General features: G+C 31.7%; 2 protein-coding genes and 1 long non-coding RNA gene across 3 annotated transcripts; 2 read left to right on the top strand and 1 right to left on the bottom strand.

Moving 5' to 3' along the window:
* The first annotated feature begins 817 nt into the window (after positions 1–817).
* LOC100876991 (venom acid phosphatase Acph-1-like) lies at positions 818–23,045 on the top strand. The gene is made up of 10 exons (XM_076530501.1): positions 818–1,232; positions 2,718–2,820; positions 3,385–3,532; positions 4,471–4,595; positions 15,922–16,023; positions 16,674–16,933; positions 17,668–17,827; positions 18,841–19,173; positions 20,310–20,569; positions 21,134–23,045. Exons 1-9 carry the CDS (start codon positions 1,138–1,140, stop codon positions 20,499–20,501), a joined length of 1,518 nt encoding a protein of 505 aa, XP_076386616.1. The 5' UTR covers positions 818–1,137; the 3' UTR covers positions 20,502–20,569; positions 21,134–23,045.
* Positions 5,039–8,717, top strand: LOC143264247 (uncharacterized). The gene is made up of 2 exons (XR_013037821.1): positions 5,039–6,247; positions 8,269–8,717. It is a non-coding gene; the product is annotated as an uncharacterized LOC143264247 (long non-coding RNA).
* Positions 9,159–11,257, bottom strand: LOC105662934 (ciliary microtubule inner protein 2C-like). The gene is made up of 3 exons (XM_012288956.2): positions 10,955–11,257; positions 10,291–10,455; positions 9,159–9,787 (listed from the first exon to the last, which is right to left on the bottom strand). The coding sequence occupies exons 1-3, from the start codon at positions 11,114–11,116 to the stop codon at positions 9,521–9,523; spliced, it is 594 nt and encodes a 197-aa protein (XP_012144346.2). The 5' UTR covers positions 11,117–11,257; the 3' UTR covers positions 9,159–9,520.
* Positions 23,046–23,949: the final 904 nt, after the last annotated feature.

Genomic DNA, 23,949 nt, shown 5'->3' with positions numbered 1-23,949 from the left:
AATTTGAAGAATTTGGAATTTGAGAAATTTGAAATTTGAGCATTTGAACATCTTAAAAATTTAGCTCCAAACATAAATTGCTTTGAAGTGACAAAAAATTTATAACCTCCCGAAATTACGATAACATATCACAAAATTGTGTAGAGTACCGATCAGATTTACGTAGTAAACGATTAAAATTAATTTGATTGATTGATTGATTAATTGTTACAGTAGTCAAGAAGAATGAGTTGTCAAAACGTTGTCATTGATCTCAGATTAGATTCGTATCGATCGTTGAACATCATTTCCTGATTATCGTTTAGAGTTCATGAAGATCCTTCGTGTATGCTTTGTAATTACGTAAATATCAATTATTTACAAAAAAAATTATTATAATATAAATTTTTTATTATAAGATTAGCTCAAGATTAGCTTATAATATTATATAATTTATTGAATCCATTTTTATGCATAAATAAAAGTTAAGTTGTCTGTGTTTTTGTAGTTGATTGTATATGTATATATTTTGTTAAAAATTTATTCGAGTATTAATAATTTATCGAGGTACTCAAATTTCTAATTACAATTATAGATGGATAGGAAGATAATTTAATTATAGATCACTATTGATAATTTAATAATTAAACATTACAAGTGAATTATTTATTTTACTGAAAATGATTAATTGGTATACATACATGTTTTATTTTAATCACAAATTGTCCAAAAACCAATCTAATCACAAATCACTGTAACAATCAAACATTTTAGTTATGACATTTAATTATTAATTATACTAATTTCATCAAAAATTGAATAACGTATTAATGATTTATTGCTGTACTCTTTTCGATTATAATTATAGATTTTCCGAGAAACAATCTAATCACCGTTGATAATGAAATATTGCAATCGTAACGTTTAATCACCAGTTACACTAAATACCGTGAAACATCGGTATCGGTTAAAATCCGCCATTATAAAGTGCAACACAGATGGCGGTAGTTTAGATTCAATTGTAAATATCGCGTGCAATGTTTCCGAATAATACCTTTCGAATAGATAACGTCTTATCGGCGCATAGATAACCGTGCAGTGCACAGATGATTAATAACGCAACGTTTGATTGAAATTTATCGATAGTAACGCATCGTTATGGGAAATTTGTGGTCCAACGACTTTATCCTCGACGAAGAAACTCTTCTTACTTACGTAGAGTTGACTTACTTGAAGCGACGGGAAATACTTTGGTGAGTTATCGAACTGTGATCAAACATAAGATATATCAAATAGGAAAGATATGTATATTAGAAGAACCGAAAAGTAATATCACTTTTTACATTAAATTCAAGCAAATTTTTAACAAGTTTTTATTTTTAATCAGTAATGTAATCACCCTTGTTATCGACAACCTTTTGCCATTTACTGTGCAAGTTTTCAATGCCGGCTCGATAAAAATCAATTGGTTTCCGGGCAAAATAACTGGAGACGGCATTTTGGATATCATCAAAATTTTCAAATTTTCTGTCACTTAGAAAGTTTCGTAGCGATCGGAATAATTGGAAAACCACCTTTGGCATTTGCGAACGTCTAATGCACTTGGATAAACATCGCAAATGTTTTTGGTAGCGACTGTTGCGTTACTACCCTTGTGAAACTCAAAAAGCATACAATGGATATGTACCTCTGGTATTTGGTCGGCTATTTCACATAAAATTGCGAAGGAAAATTTCAGATTTAATTATTTACAAGTAAACGAGTCAATTTAACCTGAAAACTTTGGCACGACAAAGAACAAAATTAGCTGATAAATGACAAATGTTGACATGCGCAGAAACGACATTACTTTGCGGTGCCCCTAATATTTTCCGCGCTGTGCGAGGTGAATAAACACACCTGTGTGATTAAACACTCCCATGCATGAGTAAATTGTGCAAATAAGAGGTGACATGAAAGAGACATTTTTGTTCATGACATAAAAGTGATCAACTGTTGTTCAATTTTTAATTAATACTGTTGAAATTAACTGGCTAATAGTTATCAACACTATGAGTTAATAATACTTTATTTTATTACAAATATTAATATAATACTAATAATATAAATATTAATATAATACTTGTTGTATAACAAATCGATGCTATAAATATTTATTTTTATTTAGTATATTTATTTATTATTTTTGTACGATTACTTTTCATTTATGAATTAATTTTACATCTACATTTATAATTATAATATAACTATTTTGCAATTTGATTGTAATGAAACATCGATATTTATTTATTTGAAAGAGACATTATGTCAATGTTATTTAATTTATCATCAAAATATTTTCATTGACACAAATACTATTATTGACAAGATATAGTATTTATGATAAAATTTACGCTAAAATTACATGTTTTATAAATAGATATTTTTCAGTAAACAATTCCCTAATTCAATTGAAAAGTGCAAAGTAATTCTTTAATTATCCAAAATTAATGAAAAAATATACATTTGGAAAACAACAACTAAATAAATAACTGAATAAATAAAAGTATAAAATCCTACAAGGACAATGAATAAATAAATGAATTGCACGTTGCAGTGCAAAATATGAAATCATTGATCTTCGAAGTATTTCATGTTTGAAATATTAGCTACCCTTTTCAGTACGTTTCCTTTTCATGCCACCTTTACATAATACTTGAAAAACGTTCAATTTTTAAATTTTTCACTCGTTTCTTCAGCATCGTCAAACGCCTGAATAGTATTGAGCCAGGAATACTTCGTAACGATCTTCACCATCGTTTCACCGTCGAACAAGTCAGAGCAATATTGCCTCAAATTGCGGTAAATTAATTTTCATTATTATTACTACATTTTGTTAAATTCAATTTGTTGTTGAATTTTTTTAAAAAGCGTTTCACTTTTAATGGGTGCCATGATATCAGAAATTTATTAAAAAAATCAAAAATTGTTTAACCTAAATAAATATATGAGATGGTTATCTTATGAACAAGAAATAATAAAAGTGGTTGATGAAGCAAAATTTCATTAAACTTGATGAGAAATAAAAAAAATATTGTCAAATATTTAGTTTAGAAAATCGAATAAAATACATATTGCAGATAAGATAAAATCCACTAGACTACATTAAAAAAAGAATTGTTAAAATTAATAATTGATAATAAATATGATTGATTACACAAATTTTGAAATAGCTTCAATAAAGTTTTGAAAAGTAATTGAGAATAAATTAATAATTCAAACAATTAGTAAATGAAAAAATCAATAATTAATGGTAAATACGGTTAATAAATCAAGTTTCAAAACACCAAATTCCGAAAAGTAATTAAAAATAAATGACCGCAGATATCCAGGTACCATAAAACACCCTCTAATTTTTTATTCCAGCACAGTCCATTCCAAGACTCGATATATCGAGTATTTTCTTCTAAACAAGATGGCTGCCTAAGCTTGGAGGACGTGCTGGATCTATGTTCAGCTTTTTCGGAAAATTGTCCCGAAAACATTCGCGCTGCTTGGGCATTTCGTATCCTTGGTAATTAATTGTCCACTATTATACCGCTTTAACGTTGCGTCGTCCCACAATTTTTACCTATCACGCGGACAAACTAGTTGGCGGTTCTTTTTGATCAGGGAAACCTGACCGATATTACCGACACGCGAGAAGTTCGCTCGATTTCGTTAATCGGGGTCGTTTAATTTCACGGTACACACGGTATCGCACCACCACTACCAAACGCAGAGAAACAATCGTGGAGAAACAAAGAGAGATGAACAGAGAACGCAATATTCGTGACTGGGAATGTTAACCCTTTATAATCCAATTTTTTTTTTTCGTTACGAAAAAAGCTTGCGAAACTTTCTCGTTCGCTTGTGAAATCTACGCTCGGATCAACGTGTTTCCACATTTAATAAGATAACTCGTAGCTAATTTAGAGATATAACAATGCATTTATAAATTATTTCTTTGTCATAGAAGATCAATGTGATTAACGCTTTAACATGTTGAGCGCCACGTTAGGTGACTAACAGTGTAAAATATGATGTAGAGCTAAAAAACTGACATTGTTTTGAATTGCTATTAAGGTTTACTTAATTTTTATTTATTACAGGGTTATATTTTTCTGCAATGTTAGGACAAGTAAGAAAAGTTGAAATGCTAAGAATATTTTAAATTCAGGAATAGTTGTTTAGGTTCAAATTATAACTTAACTTCAAATTTATGTATAGAATGCCTCACAGCTAGTGTAACTCCTAGAAAGAGGTTTCTGAACATTTCCCTTTGCAAAAATATAAATTGTTATCTGCCAGAAGAATTGGTGTTAAATTCAAGGTACTTCAAAGAAGAAAAATGTCTTCAAAGAAGAATATGGTACACATATGTGTATTTTGTAGTTAGCTCGTTAAAGCGCGATACGTCAACTTGTGATAACCCTTTCCGAGCAACGACATCGTTCAATCCTTCGTTTACAGACTTGGACGGCGACAATGAAATTTCAGCAGACGATTTGATCCAGATTGTACGTAGACTGACGCGAAACCACGAGGCCGAACGCGAAAGCATCGATAACGCGGAGGTGGAATACGTTGCACGAATGGCAAGTATCGATAATACATATTTACCGCCACGTATTACCACCCAGAATCAACTGACATAGCATAGCAAGCGTTTCTATCGCAGGGTCATTGACCATAGCCGAAAACGATATCATTTTGAAACATCGGACGCAAGTGCTGTTCTTTCGATGGACTGAATTGTTGGGGATACGAGGAATACATAGTTGTTTCGGTTTTTTCGACTTTTAAATTTGAGTATTTTTTTAGTTTTTTAATTCATGTTTCAGATTTTTTTAATTTTTCAATTCATTAACTTTTGAAAACTTTAATTTCTTAATTCATGTATTTTTTAAATTTTTAACGTCTCAATTCATAAGTTTCAGATTTTTTTAATTTTTCAATTCATAAATTTTTGAAATTTTTCATTTTTCAATTCTTACATGTTTAGAATTTTTAATTTCTCATTTCATGAGTTTCAGATTTTTTAAATTTTTCAATTCATAAATTTTTAAAATTTTTGATTTTTCATTCCATAAATTTGTGTATTTTTTAATTTTTCAGCTCATTTTCTGTTTGTTTTCATTTTTCAATTCCTAAGTTTCATACTTTGTTCATTCTTTCAATTTCTAAGTTTCGTTCTTTTTTCATTCTTCAATTAACAAGTTTCAGCATCTTTTAATTTTTCAATTCATAAATTTTTGATTTTTCAAATTTGTCAATTTATAAATTCCAAACTTTCAAATGTTACAAATTCTAGGTTCAAAATCTCCAACTGTTCAAATGTTCATATGTGTAAATCTTTAAATTTGAAAACACATTGTGTACTATCTCCTCGAAATACCTGATATCCTTCTAAATGGAGCGTTCAGATTCTATTATAACGCACCGCGACGCGTTATACCGCAGTATGGCATCATTTATTCATTGACTCGTATAAGTTGTTTCCATATTTGATCCATAAATACATATTTATTCACTATTTGTTTCATCTTCCTTCATCGCAGTTTCGAAGTTGAAACGTTCTTTCCTTAAATCTTTCACCAGTTTCGAGAGTTTAATACTTTCAAATCTTTCTCAACTTCGTCTTTGAGGCCACTATCAAGGTTCTTAAAGGCCGATAATTTTCAAAGTCCCTGAAGACTGTAAGACTTCCATGAATTACAAAACATGTTTAATTCTATGCTGTAGATTTTTCTCCTTTCTGACCACGTTAAAATCAACTCGGAGGACAAGTGTTACTAAAAATAAATAATTTACGAATCAATCAATCACATCTGTAATCACTGAAATTGTACTTGAAAGTCGATACGATAAGAAGTCAATATACCGACAGAAAATTGCTCTGAGCGACATCTTACATTAAAATTTGTTAGCTCAACTTATAGAAGATTTTTTTATATACTGATGTCAACACATGAGTTAGCGCGTGACCCAAAGTAAAAGAAGCTCCATATCGTAAACACTTTGTTACATTTCGGCAAATGAGAATAATAATGACAATAACTACTGAACGCACGTAGCACTATCTAGAGACGTTTGTCTGTCATTGCTTTTGGCCTAATTGGTGTGCGACTGCTGGGGCCAATACACTGCCCAAAATACGTATGAGGCGTCCATTTTTCTATTCCGACCAATTGGAGCCACTTCTAAACACCTGGGTCAGCCTCTCGCGCCAACTCGTGGGTTGACATCGGTAGGTGACTGTTAAATGGTATTTTGTTCCCTTGTTCTCTATTTTACGTAACTTGTTTGTTTCTGTACAAGATGCCACGATACCAATGGGGATTGCAAGAAATACCATACAGCCCCGTATCTAACCTCGTCGTAACAGCTAAACGACGAAAGATTGATCGTGAATTAGCTTTACCTTATAACGACATTTCGAGCATCGACGTAATACGCATGAAAGAAGTCGACGATTTGTATAAAGTAATCGAATTATAAATAGATTTGTAATTTGTATCAGTTAACGCTAAAACTATCAAACTGGTGAAATAACCGGTTCACAAGTTACTTATTTTAAATGATGAAATTTGTTGAGATATTTTTCTTGAAATCTCTGTTAACATCGAAATAAGACGTTGTGTATTCAATTATGTAGGGTGAGAACAAAAAGAATTTTTTTGAACTTCAACCCTTAACGAACGCAGTGGGGTATGAAACGACCCCAGCCAATTTAGCTTCAATTTTAACCACTTCATGTCTTGAAGATCTGAATAAATACTTTTTTTGGAACCCCGGTATTTTTACTATTTTTTTCCTTAAACTGTTATATCTGAAGAGTATTCAGTGAAAATTTTAGCTCTTTATCTTAAAATGAGAAAAAAAATCTGAATTTTTTGTAGAAACCGTAATTTTTTCAATTTTTTCACAATTCTGAATTTTTTTTCGTATTCGGCGTTTAAATTGACTGAAATCACATGTGAAGTGTGTTAAAACAACTTTCAAAGAATATTCAATTTTTTTCGAGTTAAAATAATGATTAGCTTCTTTGTGGGGAATATTTTTAGTGGAGTTTTAAACGTGCCAGGTATATTATTCTGATGAACTGTGACCGTTTAGGTTAGATTAGGTAATGTACACCCTTACTATGTCTAAAACTTTTCATAAAAACTTCTAAATATATTTATCTATTAACATAACAAGCTTATTCACAAAGTATATTAATCTAATAACTTACGATCTTATTATGTTACACATTATTATATAAAGAAAAAAGAAGTTAACTATTAATACAGTATAAATGCATTTCCGCAACCAAGTACAAAATTCAAATAAGCTTTTTAGATTTTTAACCTTCGACTAATTGACTAAACTAGTTTTATATTTTTTTTCTTCCGGAATAAATCTTGGTGTCCCTTAAAACGACCGCACGGGTCTCTATCAATCCGTCAAATTGATAAAGATTGATTTTAAACGTGCGTGGCGTTGATCGAGAGCGAGTCCACTAAATCTTTTTCCTTTTTTTTCAAATTTGCCAACGGACAATTCTCCTGTACCGAAAATAACAAACAGGTACTAAATCCTATGTTTCGAGCAATTATTTGGTTTCGGTATTTTATGGTGAAACACTTTGCAAAGAATAATTCTACTCGATCTTGTTGGTTCTTTATGTATTTTGCTTTTAGAGTTGTTTATAGTCTTTTGTAGGGGTATATAGAGTACTGCAATGGTTCTCAACTTGTGATATTATTGTCGACGATATGTGATGATGTGTGATAACATATGATTAACTTGTGTAAAATATAAAATAATTTTATCCTTCATTGCTAATATTATGATACAAATATCTCGTGTACAGTGTCTTTTAATTTATTCAATTAGAAATTAAATTTAAAATTCCGCAATTTCCATTATTCTACAAAATGAAACATTTGACTACAGCTGATACAAAATAGTGTTTACAATTTCGATTTAAATATACATTAAATTCGACTCCATCTAAAATTTCGTATAATTACGTTCGATCTGAACACATGAAATCTGATTACAGTACAAGTTTCATATAATTTCGATCGCCATGAATTAAATTCAATTCCAACTAAAATTGTATATAATTTTCTCCGATTTAGATATATTAAATTCGATTCCAACACAACTTTCATGTAATTCCGATATAGATAGATTATATGAAACTTAAGTTGGAATCGAATTTAATTTCGTTCAATTTCAATTATATTTAAATTAACAAAGTGTTGTTCGTTTAAACCGTAGGTGCTTCGAGAAATAGTCTACAACGAACTGGCAAGTATCTCTTTAGAAGACTTCATCCACTACTCTTCAAGAATGCCAGAATTTTCCAATACGTTTCATTTCAAAATTTAATTATTTACAAACAATTTCGATTCACAAAAGACTCGCGAAACCATAATTATCATTCTAACACCGCTGCTCATATTAAAGTAAGCAATGGGCTTTATTTTGTAATCCGTTTGTCCACGATTATATATTGTGGCAATTATTACCATTGTATTATAATTATTCACAATCGTACAAATTTTCCTACCGTGCTAATCTATGAATTAATTCTATTTATACTGCTTCTTGTTTTTGAATGCACCGTGCATGCGTGCGTTTATGAATATGTAGGACGTCCAAATAAAATGTATACACACTGTAATATTATGTAATTTGATGAATAAAATGAGATGTGGTTAAACTGTTATGTCGCTTATTTGAAATTTTAGACATTTAAAATAATTATGCACAGAGTGAATATTACGTGAGAATATATGTACATATGCGTGTGTGTAACATTAAATATATGGCAATAAATGTATGACATCAGATAAATGACAATAAACATATGTGAATAAACATATAATAATAAATATATGACAATAAATGTGTGACAATGAATATATGACAATAAACAAATGGTAATACACATATGTGGATAAACATATGACAATCAATATATGACATCAAACATATGATAATAAACGTATGTGAATAAACATATGATAACAAACATATGACAATAAATGTGACAATGAATATATGACAATAAACATATAGTAATACACATATGTGGATAAACATATGACAATAAATGTACGACAATATATGTGAAGAAACATATGATAATAAGCATATCACGATGCATGTATGAAAATAATCATATGTTAACAAACATATGACAATGAATGTATCAAAATAAATATATAATAGCAAATATGAGACAAAGAATGCATCAAAATAAATATGTAACAATGACTGCATGAAAATAAATAGTACCATTATCTGATATTGATACATAAACAATGTATCACCCCAATGTACAATTGGATCACCCTGTACAATCCTCTGTACAATAAATTGTAAATAAAGCGTAGAATCCAATACAGAGAAATAAAAATACTTTATTTAAGAAATAGAAAGGATATTTTTCTTTCTCCACTGCAACCTTCCATTATTTATTTACTATCGAACAGTTCCTGTATCGTTGAACTACGAATACAATAGTTTATCGTTTGTAAGCGATACAACTCTTCTTGTCATAAATACCAGTAAGCGACAAATCAGGTATCACAGGTATTTCAGTTCGTCTGCTGTAGGTAAGAGGTAATACTATTGGAGTCTTATATGAAATATAATTTTGAGGATATTTGCCGATGTACGACGTGGTCATTCCCGGTGCACATTGATATTCGTAATCGGTCGACTTAAAATACGTTAAGGGATGGAAAGTTCCTGTTCGATCTTTGTATTGGCTTCGATGAAGTTGTATTCCCTGCAAAAATGCATTACGAATCTATTATGATACTGGTACTATAAGGTAATATTATAACTAGCATAAGATTTACGGACGTTTGAAGAAATATTTTTAAATAAAAATTATCATGAAAAAATTAAGGGATGACTCTTTGTCTGGACACAAGTTACAATTCTGGAAAATGCTCCTTAATTTTTGTAATCTAATATAGGAAATCTAGAAAAAGGAATTTATTCAGATCTTCAAGACATGAAGTGGTTAAAATTGAAGCTAAATTGGCTGGGGTCGTTTCATACCACACTGCGTTCGTTAAGGGTTGAAGTTCAAAAAAATTCTTTTTGTTCTCACTCTACATAATTGAATACACAACGTCTTATTTCGTTGTTAACGGAGATTTCAAGAAAAATATCTCAACAAATTTCATCATTTAAAATAAGTAACTTGTGAACCGGTTATTTCACCAGTTTGATAGTTTTAGCGTTAACTGATACAAATTACAAATCTATTTATAATTCGATTACTTTATACAAATCGTCGACTTCTTTCATGCGTATTACGTCGATGCTCGAAATGTCGTTATAAGGTAAAGCTAATTCACGATCAATCTTTCGTCGTTTAGCTGTTACGACGAGGTTAGATACGGGGCTGTATGGTATTTCTCGCAATCCCCATTGGTATCGTGGCATCTTGTACAGAAACAAACAAGTTACGTAAAATAGAGAACAAGGGAACAAAATACCATTTAACAGTCACCTACCGATGTCAACCCACGAGTTGGCGCGAGAGGCTGACCCAGGTGTTTAGAACAGGCTCCAATTGGTCGGAATAGAAAAAATGGACGCCTCACACGTATTTTGGGCAGTGTATTGGCTCCAGCAGTCGCACACCAATTAGGCCAAAAGCAATGAGAGACAAACATCTCTAGATAGTGCTACTTGCGTTCAGTAGTTATTGTCATTATTATTCTCATTTGCCGAAATGTAACGAAGTGTTCACGGTAGGGAGCTTCTTTTACTTTGGGTCACGCGCCAACTCATGCGTTGACATCAGTATATAAAAAAATCTTCTATAAGTTGAGCTAACAAATTTTAATGTAAGATGTCGCTCAGATTTTGACTTCTTGTCACATCGACTTTTAAGTACAATTGTAGTTATTTAAAATTAAATTTGAAAGAGTAAACTCACCGAGAATTTTGACAATATTTCATTTCTATATCTTTGAAAATAAGTCATACGAACGCCATCAAGCACGACGCTATCTGATTTTGATGGGGGTTGAGGACCCATATAGAGTGGAGTTACAGTGGGGGAATGTAACAAAACCCCACTTTTCGATGAACCAGTCATTCTGATCTTTTTATTGCTCTTCACAACTGAACAAATAATTTTTATCTTGTGCGTTTAAACATATTTCCTAATTTATCAGGTTATCCATCAAATCAACGTGTAACGCTGCTGTCGAAAACAAAGAAACGTAATTTCACTCTTTGTTTATTTAAAAGTGAGTTTGTAGATTTCAACATTTCACGTCACTGAAACGTTTCAAGGTTTAAATTTGCATATTTCTAAATCTTGAAATTCCTGAAGCTTAAAATTTTTCATTGTACAATTTTGTAAATGGTGAAATTTTCTATCTTTCAAGTTTGTAAATTTTCAAAGTCATAAACTTCTAGAATTTCTAATGATCCAGTTTCCAATCTCCCAAGTTTCTAAATTTTCAAATTCCCAAATATTTCATATTCTACATCACCAAATTCCTATATCTCCAAATTCACAAATTTGCAAATTTCTAAATGTTCAAATTTCCAATCTCCCAAATTTCCAAATAATCCAATTTCCAATCTCCCAAATTCCTAAATCTTCAAATCCAATAAATTAAAAAATTTCTAAATATTTCAACTTCTAAATCCCCAAATTTCTATAGCTCCAAGTATAAAATAATTCGTGAAAAATACATCTCATTTTGCAAAAGTTTCTAAAAGCTGACAATTATTATTTGAACAAAGTTGTGCACACACCTGACCCTATACGTTTACTCAGAAACGTAAGTAACTCTTATCACTTGCTATAATTGATCGTGATAAGTATTTGCAGCAATTTATCATGCGCGATAACCACGTGGTAATTCAATAATCGATACATACATGGTAATTCAATAATCGATACATACATGGTAATTCAATAATCGATCATATCAACGAAACGCGTCAAATAACGCAAGACCGTAAACATGAAACGTAAAGTGTATTTACGTATGTAAATACGTAAATATGTATGTTTCCGATTTAAATGCACTGGGTTAAGTAGGAATAACAGTGATAGATAGGATTTGATTATCACAAATTTGCAGGATTTATTAGATAATGATGATTTTACTACCGCTAGTACTAATGTTACTATTAGACTCCGCCATGAATAAAGGCTTTAAAAGCCGCATTTAAAATTGTATGATGTGTATCCACTTGTTAGTAACATTTTCATTATTCTTTACGAAAACTGAATATTGATTAGGGTACTTGTTAATTGATAAACTAACAAGAATAAAAAGAAAGCAAAATCGGGATTAATTACTTTATGTACAAAATCATTTAAATACAAATTGTACAAATTATAAATTGAATTTATAAAATATATTGAACGCGAAAGTATTATTATCGTAGAACAATACAACGTTAGGAAATATAATTGATTTTTCGAATGTAATTTCTGTTTCTTGCAAGAGCGAGATAGCTCTAGCTTCTTCAACTGACAAGTTAATAAAGAATATTTGGGCCTCGCCCAAGCAATGTTCGCAACACGCTCGAGCCTTTCTGACTTTTCCCGAATACTACCCTTATCTACCATAGCGGCTTTACTCCTAGACCAGCCTAAAGGACCCGGAGAACAACCAAGTGGTTCTCCGTCCACTGTCCCTCACTTCCGGAGACGTTCGTCATCTCCCTCTCAGGGTCATACCGGCCTCAGGGCGATACATACAGCACCTCCCCTAGCCGTAGCTTGAACGGCCCCAGGTTCGCCGAAGCGCCCCTGTGCACGCAAGGAGATCGCCAGCTAGGCATCGCTTCTAAAAAATTTACAAATGTTATCTCGCTCGCTCTTTCTTCGCTCTCCGCTACAAATAAACTTGTCGCTACCTTTGCAATGACAATACAATCGCACACAATTTACAACATAACGAATAATGGTTATTTTACATTTAGAACAGACGTAACACAAACTGTACAATTTTACTTAAATCTAAATAAACAATTATTCTGGGTGTATTTAACACCAACACAATATTTATGTACAAATAATCGGAGAATTTCGGCCAATAAGATGTTAGGATTAATGCAGTGCCGTATCAAAGAGGCGCCCGAGGCTATCACCCCTTCGGTCCATGCGTGTATATATACACAGTGGCTATTACAACTGCTACTATTACACCACTATCATCATTGTTACCATTGCCGTTATTATCACTACCGATATTTGACCATGTATTTTCTATTAACGAACTACTCGATAATCACGATTACGCTTCTAATTAAATAACTCGTAACTCGATTCACCTGTTTCGGCACCAAATCGATTATCTGATCTCGTGATTTTACCGGTATCGCCTTCTTTAGATGCAATCAGAAATTCGAACGTTATAAATAGTGAAATATCATCGGTCAGATAAACGAAACAGGTATGCCGTGATCAATTTTTGGCCTTCAACTTATCTCTCCTTCCGACTGCTCGGAAATCGATCATTTATCGTAATGAGTTATAAATGTTATTTTTTTCGCCTACGCAGGTAGTTACGTTCGTGCGGTCAACTATTAAACAGTGTCCAAATTTTTCTTCCCTTTTTATTTTGTATTTAGTTTCAGTGATTAATCTATTAATAAATAGTTGCAGTAACTTAATTTTAATTTACAATAATTAAAGAAAAATGTATGCGAAAGTGTTTTTACAAATAATTGCATCGTTGTTTCTTTGTACGCAATTCGTCAGTGCGACAGATTCTTTGGAATTAGTGCAAGTTGTGAGTATTTTAGGGGTTTTTAAGTTTAATATTTTGTTGATAGAAATGCGTAAGCGTAAAATTGTTTTTTCAGTGAATCTTCTGCAAACTTCTAAATGGGTACTTTCTCAAATCTAGAAATTGTGAAGTTCTTACTTCCTCACATTTAAAAATTTTCAAATCCTAAATTATCAAATTTTTAAGTTTTCATATTCCTGGAATCCTAAATTCCCAGACTTCCAAATTCTTAAATTTCCAAAATTTTCGTATACGTAAATTTACAAATTTTCAAACTATCGAATCCTTGAATACACAAATTCTCAAATTTACAAATTCCTAATTTTGAAATTTCTGAATCTTCAATTCCCAAATTTTCGAATCTTTAAATTTACAAATTCCCACGCTTGCAAATCTCTAAATCCCCAAATTTTCGAGCTTCCATATCTCTAAACTGCCAAATTTTTAATTGTCCGAAACCCTAAATTTCCGAATTCTCAAGTTTTCTAATTTCTAAATTCCAAATTTTTTATCCCCCAATTCTCTAATTTCCGAAATTCCCACACTTCCAAATCCCTAAATTCCTAAATTCTTAAATTTCCAAATCCCTTAATCCCCAAATTCCTCAAATATCCAAACACTTAAATTCCTTAATAAATTCTTAAAATAATCCTAAATTCACAAACATTCAAATTTCCAAACATCTTCCAAATATTTAAAGCGTTCAAAGATTCTAAACATATTAATACAGCAAAGAAAATATTTCGTTAGTTGGAATTATCCTTTGTCTCTAAATGTCGTTATCGCAATCGATAAAAATAGCTGACGCATAATTATAATACTGGGATTATTTTGAACTATTTTATAGGGGGTATTTTCATACTGATTGATTGTGATAATACCTGATTGATAACGTTCTCCGCAGTTATAGTGATCGCGTTCCTCTGTGCCTCATATTTGATGGAAATTGTGGAACTATTTATACGATAGTAATGATATATTAATGTATAATATAAACATATATATGTATTCTATACATGTACATATGAATACACAATATGTTAGGTTCACATATACAATATATGCAAAATACATGTATGTATGTGTACATCTAATACATATAGATATTCATACGTACACAATATATTATGTTCTGCTATATTGTATAATAACACATATGATGTATGATAATGTACGTGTAATATATGATTATTTATTTAACATATGACAGTGTCCATGCGATATGTATTGTATGTGCATATGTATACAATATGTTATGTTCTGCTATACTGTATAATAACACATATGATGTATGATAATGTACGTGTAATATATGATTATTTATTTAACATATGACAGTGTCCATGCGATATGTATTGTATGTGCATATGTATACAATATGTTATGTTCTGCTATACTGTATAATAACACATATGATGTATGATAATGTACGTGTAATATATGATTATTTATATAACATATGATAGTGTCCATGCGATATGTATTGTATGTGCATATGTATACGATATGTTATGTTCTGCTATACTGTATAATAACACATATGATGTATGATAATGTACGTGTAATATATGATTATTTATATAACATATGATAGTGTCCATGCGATATTGTATGTGCATATGTATACGACATGTTATGTTCTGCTATACTGTATAATAACACATATGATGTATGATAATGTACGTATAATATATGGTTATTTATATAACATATGATAGTGTCCATGCGATATATATTGTATGTGCATATGTATACGATATGTTATGTTCTGCTATACTGTATAATAGTACATAAAATGTATGATAATGTATGTACAATATATATATATATACATATATATATGGATTTGATAATACATCAAACATGATAATGTATGTAATATGTCATGACATATTATATAACATATGATAATTCATGTAGTATATGACAACATATATATTGTATAATAATAATAATATGTCACGAATTGATACATGATCCCGATGATATATAATACAACATATTATAATAATAATATATCATCAAATGATACCCAATGATACATAACGATCCTAGGACCTCGAACAGCCTAACCTAACCCAACCCAGGACTATAATACTTGTTCACTCATAATCATACATGATAATTATGTACTGATTCGCAGTTATTCAGACATGGGGATCGAACACCAAGCAAAAGAGAAGTATATCCCAATTTACCACCTAATCCCATTTACGACAAGCTTGGGTATGGAGAATTAACCGATGTAAGTATACACTGAATCATTAATTATAGAAAGATATTTCAGAATGAAAACAGGCATTTTTTTAAAGAGATATTTTTTTACAAATATGACATATATGAAATCTTATTGTGCAATGTATTCATTCCAATGTGCGAGGGGAATTAACCCCTCGGCCTATAACATCGAGTCATATTCGCGACGCATGTTGCAGTTCAAATGTGACAAAGTAAATTTGCATGAAGATCGAGTTTTGAGTATACCAATTGCAGTTTGCATAATTAAACATTCCTAAATCCAAAATATTTCTAAGCTTTCGAATTCTCAGATTTCTAAATTAACTTCCAAGTTCCTAAGTGTCCAAATTCTTTTATAATATTAACTTGCAATCGATATATTCATTCTGCATACAAATAATTGTATATTTAGTTCTTAATTGACTAGTTAAATTCCTATAAGTAATTTACCTTAAAATAACTTCAGACTTTCATCAAAAGATTAGAAAATTTATCATTATTATTTATTGCGATTTCAGTCCACATATTATTACCCGTAAATCATCAAATTATTTTCCGAGATAAATTTATGCAATTTCAGATATTAGACTGTATATGTATATTCGAAATACTAGAAAACAGTTAAGATGGCGGAAAATAATGTTCGATAATTTTCAGGTAGGAAAAAAGAGGGCGCAGGATCTCGGAAAGATGTTGAGACAACGATATGATAAATTTTTGGGTAAAGCTCAGTACAACGAGGTTTACGCCATCAGCACAGATTTCGATCGCACAAAAATGACCCTACAGCTGGTTCTGAACGGGCTATATCCTCCGACAAAGAACGCGTCTTGGGACCAAATGACTTGGTCACCGATACCCACCTTGTATTTACCGCTGCTTTTGGACACTGTATTGTTCCCCCAGGCTTGCCCCATGTACGTACGTTTTTTTTTCAAAATTAATGTTTTGTTAACATTTTTTTGGAAATTTGTATATGAACTTGAACTATACTTAATAATTACCATCTCGATTACTATCGATATTATTTTTGTCTGAAAATTTGTATTTAAATGCAATTTTATTTGGAAACTTGTATTTTGGTCACAAGTTTATTTGGAAATTTGTATTCGGTCTCAAATTTATTTGGAAATTAGTATTTACAATAAATTCTATTTAGAAATTTGTATTTACAATAAATTCTGTTTGGAAATTTGTATTCGATCACAAGTTTATTTGGAAATTTGTATTCGGTCTCAAATTTATTTGGAAATTAGTATTTACAATAAATTCTATTTAGAAATTTGTATTTACAATAAATTCTATTTGAAAATTTGTATTCGGTCACAAATTTATTTGGAAATTTGTATTCGGTCTGAAATTTATTTGGAAATTAGTATTTACAATAAATTCTATTTAGAAATTTGTATTTACAATAAATTCTGTTTGGAAATTTGTATTCAGTCACAAGTTTATTTGGAAATTTGTATTCGGTCTGAAATTTATTTGGAAATTTGTATTTACAATAAATTCTATTTAGACATTTGTATTTACAATAAATTCTATTTGGAAATTTGTATTCAGTCACAAGTTTATTTGGAAATTAGTATTTTTAATAAATTCCTTTTCAATTTTCAAAGGAAATTAAAAGTTTCTTCCGCAATTCTTGTAGATACGTATACGAATGGTTACGCCTAAAATTTTCGGATGCAATGAAGAAAGAACTAGACAAATATGCCGACCTTTTCCAATATCTTATTCAAGAAACTGGACTAACTGCGAAAGATAATATACTGTTGGCAGCCAGACTTTACCAATTGCTACTATCACAGGTATAATTCATTATAAAATTCAATTTTAAGCTTTAAAGCTTCAGAGTCTTAAAATTCTATGTCTCAAACTACTTAAGTTCCAATATCTCAAAATCCCAAAATTCCAAACTTCTCAAGGTTCCAATATTTTAAAACTCTAGAAATTCCAAATTTCATAAGCCCCAACATTTGAAAATCTCAAAGTCCAAAACTTCTCAAGGTCCAACATCTCGAAATCCCAAACGTCTCAAGCCCTAACATTTCAAAATCCCAAAATTCTAAATTTCTCAAGCTCTAATATCTCAAAATTCCATACTTCTCAGGGTCCAATATTTCAAAATCCCATACTTCTCAAGATCCAATATCTCAAAATCCCATACTTCTCAAGGTCCAATATCTCAAAATCCCAAACTTCTCAAGGTCTAATATCTCAAAATCCCAAATTTCTCAGAGTCCAATATTTCAAAATCCCAAACTTCTCAAGGTCCAATATCTCAAAATCCCAAATTTCTCAGGGTCCAATATCTCAAAATCCCAAACTTCTCAAGGTCCAATATCTCAAAATCCCAAATTTCTCAAAGTCCAATATCTCAAAATCCCAAACTTCTCAAGGTCCAATATCTCAAAATCCCAAACTTCTCAAGGTCCAATATCTCAATATCCCAAATTTCTCAAGGTCCAATATCTCAAAATCCCAAATTTCTCAGGGTCCAATATTTCAAAATTCCAAACTTCTCAAAGTCCAATATCTCAAAATCCCAAATTTCTCAAAGTCCAATATCTCAAAATCCCAAACTTCTAAAATCCCAACATCCTAAAATTCCAAACTTCTCAAGCCCCAACCCTTTAAAACCCCAAAACCCCAAAATTGCAAAGGTCCCAAAAAACATTCTCAAACTCACAAAAACCCCCATCTATCACCCTTAAAAACTTCCAAAAACCAAGGTTCCAAGACCCCAAAGAATATCAAGAACCCCCTACCAAAAAATCCAACAACAACTATAATTAAAAAGCGACAACCTTCTGACAATTAGCGCAGCATGAACATGGCTCTACCTAAGTGGGCCACGGACAAGGTTCAAAAAGCTCTCGAACAAATAGTGACCCTAGATTACAACATTCAATCGTACACGCCTAAATTGAAACGCCTAAATGGCGGCACGATCGTGAAGCGACTCTTGCGAAATATTCGCGACAAATCGTCTACGGCTGGGTCACGGAGGAAGATTTATCTATACAGCGGACACGATGTTAATATCGCCAGTTTCACCAAAGTAAACGGTTTCTCCGAACCAACTATACCGCCTTACGGATCCGCATTTATAGTCGAAACATGGAAGACCGTAGCCGGGAAACGCTATATTCAAGTACGTTTTCAAGCATAATTGCTGTTCAACATATCATATAATACATTCTCGCCCTCTAAATCTATGTCAGAAACACACCTGTGAACCTCACACTGTACATTTATACAGGGTGTTACTTGTAACTCACGATTTTTCGCTTGCAGCCACCTTACGAAAATAAGTTTAGAACAATATTTGCAGGGTATGAAGTGCACGATAGATATTAGTAAAGCAAATTTTGAAAACAGTTTGTTCTCTCGGCAAAGTCAATGTCACCTTGGGTTTTTTAAATAGGAACATACATTTTTTTTATTCGTAGCTTTAGAGGACGTCGAGACGAATTCAAAACACATGTTACATGATATTTTTATTAACATGTTACTCGATTTACAGAAGTGGAAATGTGAAGTAAAAGACTGGAATATTACGTGATGGAAGGCGACATACATTTTGAACATGTAATTAAATAAAGTGTGTTTTTCTTACATTCTAGTCGAGTGTTTACATTCATCTCTTCGGAATCAAATAATTACACTACCAAAGTCAAAAGCTAAGTACTTCACATTTCCTCTTCTGTAAATCGAGTAGTATGTTAATAAAAATATCATGTAACATGTGTTTTGAATTCCTCTCGATGTCCTCTAAAGCTACGAATAAAAAAAATGTATGTTCCTATTTAAAAAACCCAAGGTGACCTTCACTTTGCCGAGAGAACAAATTGTTTTCAAAATTTGCTTTACTAATATCTATCGTGCACTTCATACCCTGCAAATATTGTTCTAAACTTTTTTTCTTAAAGTGGCTGCAAGTGAGAGAAGAATCTATATATATACGACATATTATTTAACACTAGATTGCCTAAGGCAGTCATTTTGACTGCTTTTCAATTTCAATTAGAAAAACAATTGTGTATAGAATGACACAGCTTCTTAGAATTTTGTGAGTTTTTGTACAACATATAAATGCGTTTATTAATAATTGTAGTTACCTCCCCCCTCCTTCATTTCCGGTATATATATATATATGTGTTATACCTATATTGCTCCAAAGCAGTCAAAATGAATCAAAGTTTCAGTCTTTCTAGTGTTAAATACACTTATTATTATACTAAATAATGAAGCATACATTCATAATAACATTATAACACTGATTTACAGATGTATTACTGGACCGGTATCACAGAGCAGTTGAAACCCATGAAAATTCCGAACTGTCAGGAGCAGTGTCCACTCGAGGAGTACGAAAAACTTATGCAGCCCCTTATTCCCACAGACGAAGAGTCTGCGTGTTTGTGGAACACAGTGACGATGAAATATTTGCAGGAGTATTATAGGTTACTTGAATATTGAATCGGACGTTTATCGAAAGTCAACGATCGATGAAAATGGAACGTTAACCGGGTCATTGATACTGCGAGGTATTACATTTCGACGTATATGTCCGGTGCGATTCGCTTAAGTGTGCCACATGAATGGCAAACCGTTTGTTACATAAAAGGTATTCGGTATATGATCCTTATTACCTCATTGCATCTCTTAATTTCGTTTACATTTGCATTCGAATAATTTTGCAGCTTTTTAACGCAACGTGTTTTTTGATGAGTTTGGATCTGAAGGTTTCACGGAATAATATCTCGTTAATTATTCATTTTTGAACCCATAGTGCTTAATACTTTTTTATTCGGAATTAAATACTCTATTTAAATGCGTTATTATATTTTATTCATTATCAGTAAAAAAATCATGATAACCCTTATATCTCGGTAAAAGAACAAAATAGTACCAAACAAATTATTTCAGTATATACTTCTATTGATACCGTGCAACTTTCATTTGAACCATTTTGTAATATAATGAATAGTTTATTAGTTATTCGGTAATGAATAATGCAAATGGTACACTCAAGTGAATCGCCCTGCATAATGAATTCTTATGCGATAAAGTATTACCAAATCGTTTACACGTGTCTTTTTACATTGCAGATATTGCTCAAGCCATGCTGGTTTGAAATTTGGACCTTCGTATAAAATTCGTTAGTTAAAATTCGTAAATTCGCGAGAAGTTTTCGAAAATTTATTCGCAAAATTGACGAGTCGTGAATGAAGGTAACAATGCAATAAATGTAATTATCAATACCGCTGATACGAGTTATTAATCTTCTGGCTCCATCGCGATAATTTACGCAGTGATAAGCGGGAATGTTATCGATGAAATGCAAGTAATTTGATTGATTGAATCTTGCGACTCTTTTTCGGACGCTTGCAAAACGAAGCACAATTTATAATTCAATTTCACGTTATAATTTATATTCAAAATTGAAGAACCACGGTGATTAAATACGTAAAAATGATATAAAAGGCAGTGGTTTATTCTGCAGTAATTAATTTATATAGTTAAATGTCTTTTGGCATATTCGTTGTAGCGTACATTTAAAAATATTTGTCTTCGCGCGCTCTGCAAGCAAACTATACAGGCAGCACCACCTAGCGGTCAAATGTATAACTACGTCATTAAAAAATAACGTTTCTTCGCAAAAATAAGGAATTTTAGAGTCTAGTCGACGATCGTGAATTATTCTACGTGTTCGACAAAATCAGAAAAATATCTTTTCAGTGGGATGGAGGTGTTAATATCGGAAATTAAAAAAATTGATTTTTATGGACTGTAAAATGCTCGGCCATCTAGCGGTGAACAGTAGGTACTAATGAAACTAAATTAGATAACATTACAACATTAGAAATATTAATTTCATGCACCTACTATCACTGTTAAAACATTTTAAAATAAATTGTAGACGATTCTTGAAGAAATTTGAATTCTACTTTCGTCTGACAAGCCGAAAAATCAATATTAATTGAATTCAATTAATTGAATCGCGTGTTCTACCGCTAGATGGAGTTACTTGTACCCTTTATATAGGAATAGTCTACCTATATTTTAATAATCAATAAATTAATAACTTTGGAAAACAATTGACTTTACTGAACTTGATTCTGACTTTGATTTTAGCACGTGCTTTTAAATTAAGGTTTGATTACAAAATAAGTAGCGAACGATTTTGTTTGTAGAATAAAATTGAATATGTTCAAAAGACGATACCTTTAAACATTAATCATTTGTTCACAAGCACAAACAGAATTCTTCTTAATCGAGGGCTTTGATGACAGAACTCTTCTTGAGCGACGAATATGTAGAGTACAAGAATTATTGCAAATGATACGCATACAAATACACTAAGAGAAAAGGTAACAATCTTTTGAAAAAACCGCCACAAATACTGTCAACAACGCCATCTAACAACAAACTGCTGAACTATGATGAACACGTGTAAAGTACCGACCGGGTTCTGTCGGTAACTTATTGATTACACTTCAACGGTAATATACCATGAGCGAGGTTTCTATTTTAGTTCCGCGCATCACTGCTAGATGGCGCTGCGTCGAACGTACCTAAGGGGGATGTTCAGATTAGGCAAGGACGAGTCAAAATAGCCTAATGTGAATAACATTTAATTGAAGTACCGCGCGTCACCACTAGATGGCGCTGCGTCGAACATACCAAAGGGAGCATTCCGATTAGGCAAGTCCCTATCAAAATAGCCTACTGTGAACGACATACAGTACAGCGCAACAAAGCACTCATCCGATTTATGTATTCATCACATTTTCCTCCATAACTTACAATTTCCATAAACTTTTTAGAATCAAATTAATTGCTACGTTATCTTTATCCTCCCAACACATTTTTATTCGTTTTCTGCTACATTGTGTATCACAGCGCACACTAATACGTATATATTGCCATGACAATTGCGTTCTAGAATTAAGGGCAAATAATATGTACAGCTATTAATAAGATATATTAAGCTATTTGTTGTACAAAAGTGTTTGAAAATAAATTTAAATAAAAATACTTATTTGCATAGTTATTTACTTTATTAATCCCACCATTCCAACTCCCAGAAATTATCCCAAATTCTAAAAGGTGAAAAATAAACTAAGAATATTGAGAATTTGTATCAAGAGAACATAAGATATGAGTAGGTATCACCCGACAATTATGTTGACATCAAATTTCAAATATTTTAATGTTCTCTTGATACAACTTCTCTCTTTCGAATATGAAAATTTTCATTCTGCCGCATATGTTAGATAAGAATAAATACATAACGACTGTTAATAAATTTTTCTTTATCTTCACCAATCTTCATACATTACATAACTTCATTTTTTTAATAAAAATATAAGAATATATCGTGCGAGGTTCTGTAAGATTTCGTGCCGGTTACATGGTAGGACGATATCCAGAATTGTAAAATCCAGATTTTAGAATTTGGTACCAGGAGAACATGAGATGTGAGGAGGTGGCACCATAGAATTTGGGATTCAGGATCCTGATTTTGGAATTTCGTATCACGAGAACATAATATGTGAGGAGGTGGCACGATGGAATTTGGGATTCAGGATTCCGACTTTGGAATTTGGTATCAGGAGAACATACTATGTGAGGAGATGGCAGGGTAATTTTTCTAATTTAAGGCCCTGATTTTGGAATTTGGTATCAGGAGAATATAACATGTGAGGAGGTGGCACCATGGAATTTTGGAATTTAGGGCCAGATTTTGGAATTTGGTATCAGGAGAACATGATATGTAAGGAGGTGGCACGAAGGATTTTAGGAATCAGGGTCCGGATTTCGGAATTTTGTATCAGGAGAACATGATATCAGAGGAGCTGGCACGATGGAATTTTGGAATTTAGGGCCAGATTTTGGAATTTGGTATCAGGAGAACATGATA

This window comes from Megachile rotundata, chromosome 4 (assembly GCF_050947335.1).
Source record: "Megachile rotundata isolate GNS110a chromosome 4, iyMegRotu1, whole genome shotgun sequence".
In the NCBI taxonomy this organism is placed as follows: Eukaryota; Metazoa; Arthropoda; class Insecta; order Hymenoptera; family Megachilidae; genus Megachile; species Megachile rotundata.
This window is presented reverse-complemented; position numbering and strand designations above follow the sequence as displayed.

Coding starts and splice junctions, on each gene's coding strand:
- LOC100876991 (XM_076530501.1), top strand. CDS start 1,138: ATGGGAAATTTGTGGTCCAACGACTTTATCCTCGACGAAGAAACTCTT. Junction 2,821..3,384: donor CAATATTGCCTCAAATTGCG/GTAAATTAATTT, acceptor TTTTTATTCCAG/CACAGTCCATTCCAAGACTC. Junction 17,828..18,840: donor ACCAATTGCTACTATCACAG/GTATAATTCATT, acceptor TCTGACAATTAG/CGCAGCATGAACATGGCTCT.
- LOC105662934 (XM_012288956.2), bottom strand. CDS start 11,116: ATGACTGGTTCATCGAAAAGTGGGGTTTTGTTACATTCCCCCACTGTA. Junction 10,456..10,954: donor AAATATTGTCAAAATTCTCG/GTGAGTTTACTC, acceptor TTTCTGTACAAG/ATGCCACGATACCAATGGGG. Junction 9,788..10,290: donor AAGTCGACGATTTGTATAAA/GTAATCGAATTA, acceptor GCATTTTTGCAG/GGAATACAACTTCATCGAAG.